Source organism: Colias croceus, chromosome 3, assembly GCF_905220415.1.
Source record: "Colias croceus chromosome 3, ilColCroc2.1".
Classification (NCBI taxonomy): Eukaryota; Metazoa; Arthropoda; class Insecta; order Lepidoptera; family Pieridae; genus Colias; species Colias croceus.
Genome location: NC_059539.1, coordinates 6,075,751 through 6,087,594, shown reverse-complemented (window position 1 = coordinate 6,087,594; position 11,844 = coordinate 6,075,751). Strand labels below are relative to the sequence as shown.

Genomic DNA, 11,844 nt, shown 5'->3' with positions numbered 1-11,844 from the left:
TTTCGGTTATCGAATTCGAATGATAATATCTTCAATAACAAATGCTTGTTTTTGCAACCAGGAACGGAGATTGATGTGCAACAATTATGGGATGCTCCTCCGCAATCAATTCCGAATGTGTTGCATTGTCAACTAGCTTTTTCAGTAGTCTGCTATGCTAATTTATAATGGGCACACATCAATTTTGAACACAAACATACAATAATGTTTCTAGATTTTTTTTGACTAGTTTAGAGAATTTTAAAAGTTTCCAATGTAGTACCAACAATCCTCCGCCTCGTTCTGCTTGTTTATTAGAAGAAAAATCACCAAGTATGAAATTACAGAATTAAAACGATAAGTTAAATATATTTTTAAATAAAGGGTGAGATGCTTAATTAAAATCTACTAAGAGAAATTATGGGCGAAAGTTCCATAAAATAATTCTATATCCATCAATAGGTCCTACAATTTCTATTAACCTCTACAGAACCTACCTACTTGATTCTACTTCTGGGCCTCAGTTTCTACAGAAAACTTATAAATTCGAGTAGATTCTAACTTTCATAGGTTTTAATTTTTTTAAACTAACTATTACCTACATGTAACATCAAATAATAACACTATTTATTAGGAATATCTACTTAATTAAATGTATGTGTACCAAAAAAATATTGTATTTAAAATTATTAAAAACAATATTTTTTTGGTACGTTGAAAAAGTTATATAATATTACAGTATGCCCTTGAAATAATGCTGTTACTTTAAACTTGATTATAGTAGATAATAAAAGTTTTAATTTTCGTTTCCCTAGTTAGTGTTAAGAAAATTATTCTCAAAATATCTAATATTTTAAATTTTAAACATAAGTTACCATGCTTTAATTCGTCCGTCAGCTCCACTGACGTACGCTGACATAATATAGATAAATAATACTAGCTTTCCACCCGCGGCATCGCCCGCGCAGTTAAAGAAAAACCCGCATAGTTCCCGTTCCCGTGTGATTTCCGGGATAAAACCTAGCCTATGTTCCGGGGTAAAAAGTAGCCTATGTCCTTTCTCGGGTATCAAAATATCTCTATACCAAATTTCATACAAATTGGTTCAGTAGATAAGGCGTGATTGAGTAACAGACAGTCAGAGTTACTTTCGCATTTATAATATTGGTATGGATTATATCCAAATTCTTGAGAAATAATTTTAACCTTATTCGTTCGGTACGTTATACAGAATTCGTTTTAAAGGGCTTGTCGCATAGACGAAATTGGGGATGAAAAGTATTTCGGCATACAGGGTATCACTTGATCTGTGATAATTATAAATGAGGTGATTTTAAGTGAAATTATAGTTTATGAATGATTTTGCACTTTGCATACTAACATTAGATTAACTCAGTTAACAAAAAACAGTAACTAAATAATATTGTTTCTTTTTTACAAAAATATATCACCAACATTGCTGAAAATATAAAATAATATCTGCTCAGATCCAGGTGGGCGACGCCGCGGTAACAGCTAGTCTATATCTTTCAGTTTATTATCCTCAATGAAGAGAATAACAAAGCAAATGATTATAGGTACCTAGAAATATTGCTATAAATATTTTATCCTTAACATAAAAACAAGGCAAATTTACACTTGAAAGTGTGCTTGATAATGACGTATTCGATCATCATCATAGCTTGTGAAAATCTGATTTACATATCAATAGTGATGGATGAAAAGCTAACAAATATAGGGTCATAGGGAGTAACGTGACAAAAGGTGAACATATCATAGACTTTCATCTTATAAATGTAGAGCAAAAGCAGAACTAACGCGCCGAAGTTAAAATCGATTACGCCTCCGCTTTAAAGCTATGAATATTTAAAATGATCCGCATGATTGACTCATTGTTAGGATTCGGTGCCATGAGATGAACCGTCGTATTTGATCCGGAAAGAAAGTGACCTATTGTTGTTGTATTATAAGGTCGCTGTCAAACTAAACGTGCAATACTTGTTGTAGGTACTTACCTACCTAGTAATGTATCGATTGTAGATTTAAGATAACTGGAGTAAGTGGGTAGGTATAAATGGCGTCGTGGTTTAAGTACAACGTATTAACATACTTAGATTCATATGTTGCTATCAAAATTACTTTTGACTAGATTAACAAAGCTTCATTTTTTTTTCAATACCAATTTATAAAGTAGGTATATAGCTTTATTACTAGATATATTTTCATATTTTAAGGGATAAACTCAGTTTTCCTTTTCCTAAATAATACAAATTAATTTCCTGGAACGCCCGAATTCTTGAGGTTGGAGACCTCGAGAGGCTGTGTCAAGTGTCACGCTTTAAAATAACCGAGATGCGTAGAGTTCAACAGGCACGACTGGTGACCGGCTATTGTCCGGTGTCGCACGACGAGACGAATCGCAATATTCATGACCCAAGTCAACCTGGTCACGAAAGTATCCATTAACGCCCGATTTAGAAAAACTGCTTTTTATATCCAAACTATTTTTCTCACACCAACGTTTTCATTATTAACTGTTCCGTTCAATTTCATAGTATTTTTTATGAATTAGGTATTATTTGTCACCGGTGGACCTAAGACCGCTATATAATTTCCTCGATTGGATCCGATTAAAATATTTGTAAGTTCATTGAACATTTGTGCACTTAAAATAGGATCGTTTTCAATTAATTTATTGTCCTAATTATTTGATTACCTATCTAAATGTCAAATTTTAATATTCTGAACATCAAAATTCGAGATCCCAAAAACGTTTGAATATTTTTTCATAATCCCGATTTTTTTAATTCAGAGGTTATGTTTGCCATAAAATTGCAACTCCGAATTTCTTCACTTGTACGGTTTGTATGACCTTTTACAATCCAGATCCAGACGAATGAGTTCCAGACACACGAAATCTATATGCACAAAACGATGCAAATGCACAAACAGTACGATGGGAAACAAAAAAACAATATTCTGTAGGTAACTATTTCTGGATTAAGAATCCGGGTAACAAAAAAAAATACTTTAAAGTTTGGTTTTAGTACATTCGGAAATTGATTCGTCTGAGAAATTAAAAAAGGAATTTTAAAAGATGGCAAGCATTATGTGCATGAGATCTGATTTAAAAAGTTCTACCAACCGTTTTCGCGGTTTTAAGATTCGGGTAAGAGAAAATATTATTATATTGATCAAATGTTAAATATATGATCAATTAAGCAATTTATGGTCATTATAATTTTTATTGTTTGAGGTGGAATCGGCTAAATTTGTCCGTTTAAAGTGGGTAAAAATCGAGTCTAAAGCATTGAGGTCTAAAGTAGTCGGTTAAAACATACATAAAGGCTGCTATTGCCTAGAATCTATCTTTTCTGGCTACTTGCTAGCTAGGCAATAAACGAATTATTTTTTTCTGTTTTAGGTACAGCAATTTTTACTTGAATAAAAAAACGCCAAAATATTTAAAATAATAGTTTAATGTAAAATAATGACATTTATGTACTACACTCATATACTATAAACTAACAAGTATGGATTGCTATTGTCTGCCATAACATTTTGCATCACAATACTATGTTGTGAATATAAACATTTTATGATAAAATTTATTTTTCCAAGAAGCACCTGGGCATCTATTAATGAACATTCAGTTTGTGATTCTAAAGTGTGATCTAGCATCAAACAACATTTTAATGACTTTTAAAGTATTTATATGAAAATCATGACAGACACTCTAACCACTTATCATAAATTTTATAATATATTAGATTATCAGTTAACATATAAAAATAATATTTAAAGAAAGTTAATCAAAATACTTTTGCAACATCATACAATAATATTTAACAAATAGTTTCAATGGTTACGAAATACATTCTTATTCAGATTTGCTTTTTACTGTATACAAAATTTGATTTGTTTGATGTATCAAATATAATGCACTAACAAACACAGCATTGGCCCTGAAACAAAAAAATTAAAACATTAATAAATAAATAAAAATATACCCGCCAAATTGCGAATGCCCTCAAGTCGGTTAAAAATGGCGAAAGACATGATATAACATTCAAGAGTATATTTTTATGCTAAATTTCTGCATTATTTGAGGAAGGTGTCATGTAAAACACAACTAGTACTAAAATGTGATAATGCTCCTCCCAATTACATATAAATTTTTCAAGTTGTAATTTTTCTCTTGATTTATCAAATACCATAGCCATATTTTATTGGTTTTTAAACATCTTTCTATTATCTAAATTATAAGGTATAAAAAGATATTCAATATCATTGTTTAAAAATTCATTGTTTTATTTTTGTATAAGATTTAACATAATATATCACCAAAAATACTCACTGTCCCTCTTTGAAATACTCCTTCAGAGTATTTGAAAAGCGTTTTGAATATTTAACAAATTCCCTCTTTCTTTGCTCCAGAGCTTGCTTGCCCGGCCCTGGGGTGTATGTGGAAACCTCATTCACCGCATCAAGTAGTTTCTTAATAGCTGATGCTATTTCCCTATAAAATAATAAAATAATTATATATTAAGAAATCGATAGATTAAATTTGGGATATTAAGGTAATTATTTATTAGCACCATACTTACTTAATTGTTTCCAGGAATGTCTTACGGTCTGTTATTTCATCAGGAATTCTACTCAAAATTTTCTTGAGAGCTGCTGACTTTTTATTTAACTCTTGGAATGCTTCTTCTGATCTGTTCAGTCTTAAATCTGCACCTAAAATTTTAAAGCAACATTATGTTACATAACTAATATTATAAATGTTTGTGAGGATGGATTTATGTATGTTAGTGGCTCTTTCAGGCATAAATCACTAAACAAATACTGATGATACTTGGCAGTGATGTAGCAATTGCCCATCAGTCTTCCCTCCTTAGTACTACAATATGGAGAATTGATATAATTCTACAGATGTTAAGCAAGTTCTGCACTTTTTGTTATTTATTATTTTAACATTCATCTTGGTAAAATATATTCTACATTATCATAGCAGATAATTTTTAATATTCTCTACAAAAAAAATAACATACACATCAAGAGGCAAAAATTACTTTAAATTATTGTATAAATGTGGAACATAAATAATAGGTAGGTATTATTGGTATTATTGCCAAATCATAATGAAAATACTTCAACATACATTCAGCTTCAGTGAGAGTTCCTTGTAAACGAAGTAAACTCTCATTCATATTCACTGGAATATCCGCTCTTCTCATAATACCAGCCACCAAGTCATAGTTGAGACCTGGTAACGCAGCCTCAGCTTTAGTTAAAGCCGCACGCAAAGTTTGCGATCCTCCCACATGATACTTTTCCAGCTAATAAACAAAGATTCCACTTGCATTTAACAATATTATTGTAAACAATTATATTTTGACATATAGTTGTATGTACATATAGGAATTTGCAACCAAATAAAACAAAAATTTAAATTGTATGCTTATTTAATAACTAAACCTAAATTGCCCCTGCTTGCCTATACACATCAAAATTAAGGAGCCAATTAAGGGTGCAACTGCGCTGCAGGTATGTGAGTAACCCGCATAAGGAAACTGCTCAACCCTATTAACCTTAATAATATAAAAGTGTAAATATGGCCACAAAGCACAAACTTTAATTTCTCTTTCTATCAAAATACATCCTACAGTATATTATAGCATTGATAATATTTACCTGGGTAAGTACGGGGCGTATAAGAACAGGTAAAACCAAGGAAGTGACAGGTAATTCATCACCCATTGTCATTCTGACGAAATTATATAGAGAACAGCTGCAAAGTGAAAGGTTTTATGTTTATATTAAAATTATACAATATATGAAAACTTTTAATATTAGTCAGTGATATTATCACAACAAAACTAGCACAAGATTAATAAGTAAATATCACGACTTTAAAATTTACAGCTGCTAGAGTCTGGGCGATTATAATGACAATGACTGTGACATAAACAGATGACAGCTGACATACACAATTGACCTTTTTGACCACAGATGACATTTTTCGAAATAATTATTATTTTTTATTCTAGTCACAGAACAGTAGAACTGCATGTTCTTACTGTTCTGTGTGTGTGTGATTCTAAAGTAGCCTACTCACGATTCAATTTCAGTAACAATCTGCTGACACAATCTGCAGTGAGCTGACAGATTGTGTCGTGAATAGTATAGTTGAGGGCACGTTGGGGGCGTAACCCAACATGTTGTGTATTGGATCGGCGCGGAAGCAACCCGACAAATTGTCTCAGCAGATTGTGTGCGTGTTGAATCGTGAGTATTGTGATTGCTCCAATCTCGGCTCAATCGCGCTGCGCAGTAATCGCAAAATGGCGGTTTTGAGATAAACGCGGGAAAGACATTTTTACATATTTGAGGAAGATATTTATATTTTATAGCCGTTTATACTTTATAGCCCTTGAAATCTATCAATAAAATTGGAAAAAATACAAGCTTTACAAAGATAATTATCTTATATTTCATAAATTAGTATATCCATTAATAATGCGTATTATTGCGTTGAGGTTTAGCATCAGGCCAGGCATCAACGTGACGTGCACACGTTGTGGCAAGCAATCGCGGAATGAAATTGTATCAGCAGATTGAGGGTTGGATGAATCGTGAGTAGAGAACGCTCAATCGCGACTTCAACAAATTGTGTCAGCAGATTGTGGGTTGTGTTGAACCGTGAGTAGGGCCTTTAATTCTACAAGCACCTTGTTATTCAGCTTGTTGTACATTAAATCACAGATTAAATATATCTCCCTGTGGGTGCGGAAATAAGTCTGATATTGCCTCTTAGGATATTGCTATTAACAAAATATGTCAAACGTCAATTCGTCGGTAAAACAGACTAAAACTTTATGTCAAATCAAAAGACAAAAACATCAAAAGTCAGAAGTGAAGCTTAGAAGTTTTAAATTTTTGTTTATCTAAATATTCATTGAGCAGTTTAAATTTGTTTTAAAATTGTAAACAGTTTAAATTTGTTTTTACTATATTATCAATAAATCAATTTTAAAAAATATGGCTAAAAATACCTCAAGTTCAGCATTCCGTAAAATCGATATTGATCAGTACAATGAAGATAATTTTCGAGAAGATGAAGCTGATCCCTCAGTTCCCGCTGGGCCTGATGAAGGAGAAGTTTGTGCGCTTCTTAATCAATATCCTTTTAATAATATCTACTTATTTCTATCAATAATATATAGTAATAAATTCAAGTGAAATAGCCATCATTGGTACCTTATGAGTCATAACACTTATCTAAGCTAAGCAAGCATAATACAATTTTTAAAAAGGCCTTTGACATATTAATTTCTTATTAAATAATGACTTTACTGTAGGGTTGAATATTTTTGAGATCAATAGAATGTATAGTTCAGGATACATCGCCCATTTTTGCAAGTGACTACTATCAAGCTGATTTTCCGTTTGTAGCTTTATTTTGATGAGACACCGAATAATTTCGTGTACGAAACTCTCGATTGTGGTAGCTAACAGAGATAACAACTATGATATATAAAAGAGCTAGATACGTTACCCGCTCTCTATTTTGGCAAGAAAAAACTCAGGTAAGTGCCCGAGTTTCACTTAGTCACGCACCATTCAGCGTCGTGGCTGGACGTTCTTTTTGTATTTTAATCGGCAGTTGTTATTACGAAGTACATGAGTGAGACATGTATTATGTCTCGTGCGTGAGAGTGAAAGAGAGAATAACTGTATTGGTGATAATGCGTTAGTAAGTAGGTATGTATTAATTACGCTGTTTTTTAGTGCAATGATGTTGGCGTATGCCGCGTCTACTAGTATAATAGGTCATTGGATAACAAGGATAAAATTTTTTGATTTGATGGTTCTCAAATATTTATTACGCAATTTGTAGGACAATATGTCTGTTGAATTATATAAACATTAACTAAGTTAAAACAAAAAAATCAGCTTGTTCGTAATCATTTATGATGACCTCGTTATCGATACACTTTGGAAAGGGGGACTCTTTGAACAAACCATAGATTTTGTAGGACAAATATTTTTTCGAATAATTTAGGTAATCTTGAGATTGAACAAAAAAAAATTCATTCAGTTAGTAATAAATATTTGAGAACCATCAAATCAAAAATTTTTATCCTTGTTATCTCTGTTAGCTACCACAATCGAGACTTTCGTACACGAAATTATTGGGCGTCTCATCAAAATAAAGCTACAAACGGAAAATTAGCTTGATAGTAGTCACTTGCAAAAATGGGCGATGTATCCTGAACTAGTACAATTATCTGACAACTAGCAATAAGATGATGTTGAATGAATCTGCATCCTGAGCTTGTTCTTGTGCATTGACAGTGATCTGGCATTAAATTACTAAAAGTTCTTTAATTTTTTTCATATAGGTAACTGTTTCTTAAACATGCCTGTATTTATAACTGTTAATATTTGAATATTTTAGATGTTTTTTTTAAACTTAAGGGCTCCACACCAAATAATATAAGAGGGCTCTGTAAAGTATGCTATGCCACTGTTTCTGAGAAAAGACTGTCACAATTTTATGACCATACTGCTATATTTTCTTAACAAAAATTACCAATTTATACACATTGTTATATTATAAAAATAAGCAAACTGTTACACCTATTTTCTTTACACATAAATACAGCTAAATATGTTGATGCACTCAAGCATGTGTTAAACCATGCTCCAATTGGAACATCAGATCAACAAGTAAAAGTAGGTATATTACAAAGTATTTGCCTTTTTACTCACATTTACATAAATTAACGCAATTTTTTTCTTTTTATTTCAATTACTCGTTTTTGATATATCTTATCAATTTCTGGCTTCTCTTTCATATTTTCTAACATATTTTGAAAAATAATGCATAACAAATCTTAATACCTTCTTTTTTTACAGGACAATGCATTAGCATTGACATTGAAAGTTCTGCTAGCAATCAAGTCTGCTCAAATTGAAGAAGTTGTTGGAAGTCTTTCCTTGGATGACATTGACATATTGATGAAATATATTTACAGGGGATTTGAATACCCATCTGAAGGATCGAGTGGACATCTACTCTTGTGGCATGAAAAGGCATTTAACATTGGGGGTTCTGGATCCATTGTGCGAGTGCTGTCAGATAGAATGAAAGTTTAATAAAGTTTTGTTTTGTATTATGTCTATATTGTGTACTACCTATTATTATTATGTTTAATAAATTATTCCATAATTCGAAATATTTCTTTATTTGACTTAGGAGCAATTTCTCATTTTGTGGTTAGGTAGGTACATATATTATTTTTCGAACAGTTATATAAAACATCTCAATTGTGTTCTAATGCCTGAATTTATGCTGTTTACACTAAGCATTGTCATCATAAGATGGATGTTTCAAACAAGGAATCGCCCCTTAATTCATTAAAAACTTATCAAAGCAGATATAAAATTCTGATATCTTCCCAGTAATTCATTTGTTATTTTGCACATAGGAATATTTATTTTTAAAAGACATTTGATAAAAAACTAGGTCTCATCTGGAATATCAGATGGGTGAAGGACAACCCTAATTCGGATAGAAGACTATAATATCATGTGAGGTAGGTACCTATAGTATTTTTTTTTTTTTTTTTTTTGTAGTCGCATTTTTTTATTGTTCAAATTTGAATGAAATTGTATTTACCAAAAGGGACAGACAGAGAGATCAGAGACCCATCAATGTAGATAACAACACATAGTAGAGCTTTATCCTAATAGTTTTTTTTTATTATCTCTATGTAAATAAAATTATCGTGTCACAATGTTTCTCATACTCTAGTCTCCACCGAAATGGCTGAACCGATTGTCATGAAATAACTAGTGAGGCAGAACGATGTTTGCCAGGTGAGCTTGTATTTCTGTAAAAATAAAATATGAGATATATCTACTTAAGTTGTAAATAGCATCATTTTCTTGATATATCTACTTACAAATAATAATTATAATCACTCTTGATTTAATTTTTATTTTAGTGAAGGAAATTTCGTGAATGGAAAAACAGGCTTTTTGGTCCTCGGCGTTGCGACACTACCGCATTACAAAATTTGGTGAATTATTACATTATATTACATGACCTGGTTACCTAACATGCTCAATATTATTTAAAAAAATTAATTTTTTTTTCTACATTAGGAAGTAAGTTCGAAAGTTCTCATAATCAAAAAAGAAAAATAACTTATTATTATTTCAATCCGATTTATAGAAGGTACATTTGCGCGAGGAAGTAAGGTAATGATTAAGGTATTTCATGAATAACACCTGATGCATTTTGCTTGAACTAATAAACATTAACAATGACTGCAGTGAATGTACTGGTGCCGTACACCGAGTGGCGGGAATAAATACGAGTCTGAAGAAAGTAACAGTTCGTTCGGCAAAAGCAGCCTCTTAGTTGACCAGATAGAATGCTGCGTATAAAAGCCTCTCTCTTCATATAAAGTAGATAGTTCCAACTGTGCCTCGGTCGTCCGCTCACTCGCAGCACAATGGAAACACCGGTTAGTACTTTTTGTTTTGTTTTACTGAATTACTGCTTGTCGCTCTATAATGAGCACATTTTTTATCGGATGTTATTTGATATACAGGTTACATAAATATTGCTTCCTTTTAAAGTTAAGTAACATTAAAAGAATAAAAGCTATATTATGTAAACAACTAACTATTACTCTACGGAAAAAAAGAATCAATTATATAACTACCAGACCAATTCTGAATCCCTTCTATAAAAAGCTCTTATAAAGAATTTTAGTTAATCAATTAGTTTTATAGTTAACGTAACGAATTAATCGAATAATTTATATCCTATTTTTCTTGTTTCAGGTATTAACAATATTACTGATTTGTATCGGTACATCATTCGCATCCCACAGCTCATACACAATACCAGTTGAAGGGTATGAAACAGAATTACACGACCTTGGTGAACACGTGGAAAACCACGAAACACCAGTCAGAATAATTAAAATAACAAAAACCGTCGCTGTTAAAGTCCCAGTACCGTATCCAGTGAAAGTAGTACAAAAAGTGCCATACCCAGTTCATATAAATAGGCCATATCCCGTTCCAGTACCTCAAATAATAAAGGTACCTCATGATGTAGCCCCGAAACTAAACCACGAGAATCATGCGCTCGATATAGAACATAGGGACGGCTCCTTCCAAAATCCACACAATTCTTATCAAGTACAAGAAAATCATCCTCAAGATGACGCGCCTAATCCATATGAACAAGACAGTCACGCGTATAATGGACCCTCACATAATAGTTATAATCCATCCGTTGCAGAGGAATATAATGGAGAAGGTCCTGGAGACCATTACAACAACATACCGAACAACTACTATGAATCTTCCGATGATCAAGACGGACACAATACATTAGAATCAAAAAATTATGACATAGCCATCCAAAATTACTTAAACAACATGAATTCAAATAATAACCATGGGGCTTCACGTTCATATCATCATTAACTAATATGATATCTTTATATTTATATAATTGTACCTGATATGACACTTTCAAAGAAGACCTCTAAATTTTCAATGCCATTTTAAAATGTTGGTCATTCGTATACTGAGGGTGGGTATGTTAAGTAATAGTTAATACATGGAGATAAAATATCAATAAATTTAATTTCCATAGATCAACTTTATCCCCGATGGATAGATTTTTCAGTTGAAAAAGTATGTTGAACGAATTAATTGTATATGAATGTGTATGTGTGTATATTTTTGTAAAAAAAGAACGCCTGTTATTTAGCTTTTAAGAGCTTTTGTTGCTACATGTGTAATTATGATTGTTATCATTTGTTGGAATAA

At 31.8% G+C, this 11,844-nt stretch overlaps 3 protein-coding genes across 5 annotated transcripts; 2 read left to right on the top strand and 1 right to left on the bottom strand.

Moving 5' to 3' along the window:
- Nucleotides 1–3,440: 3,440 nt before the first annotated feature.
- Nucleotides 3,441–5,912, bottom strand: LOC123706389 (programmed cell death protein 10). Its single transcript, XM_045655646.1, has 6 exons — nt 5,894–5,912; nt 5,677–5,773; nt 5,144–5,321; nt 4,587–4,719; nt 4,337–4,498; nt 3,441–3,944 (listed from the first exon to the last, which is right to left on the bottom strand). The coding sequence occupies exons 2-6, from the start codon at nt 5,746–5,748 to the stop codon at nt 3,860–3,862; spliced, it is 630 nt and encodes a 209-aa protein (XP_045511602.1). The 5' UTR covers nt 5,749–5,773; nt 5,894–5,912; the 3' UTR covers nt 3,441–3,859.
- Nucleotides 5,913–6,981: 1,069 nt separating this feature from the next.
- LOC123705784 (actin-related protein 2/3 complex subunit 5-B) lies at nt 6,982–9,224 on the top strand. Its single transcript, XM_045654798.1, has 3 exons — nt 6,982–7,163; nt 8,649–8,721; nt 8,905–9,224. The coding sequence occupies exons 1-3, from the start codon at nt 7,024–7,026 to the stop codon at nt 9,142–9,144; spliced, it is 453 nt and encodes a 150-aa protein (XP_045510754.1). The 5' UTR covers nt 6,982–7,023; the 3' UTR covers nt 9,145–9,224.
- A 124-nt stretch (nt 9,225–9,348) lies between these two features.
- Nucleotides 9,349–11,833, top strand: LOC123705783 (putative uncharacterized protein DDB_G0282499). Of its 3 annotated transcripts, none has more exons than XM_045654797.1 (4): nt 9,349–9,584; nt 9,996–10,251; nt 10,327–10,520; nt 10,843–11,833. In XM_045654797.1, the coding sequence occupies exons 3-4, from the start codon at nt 10,509–10,511 to the stop codon at nt 11,494–11,496; spliced, it is 666 nt and encodes a 221-aa protein (XP_045510753.1). In that variant the 5' UTR covers nt 9,349–9,584; nt 9,996–10,251; nt 10,327–10,508; the 3' UTR covers nt 11,497–11,833. The 3 variants fall into 3 exon arrangements, with proteins under 3 accessions (XP_045510753.1, XP_045510751.1, XP_045510752.1); XM_045654796.1 differs by lacking the exon at nt 9,349–9,584 and adding an exon at nt 9,684–9,867 and having other exon boundaries at nt 9,996–10,070; XM_045654795.1 differs by having other exon boundaries at nt 9,996–10,520.
- Nucleotides 11,834–11,844: the final 11 nt, after the last annotated feature.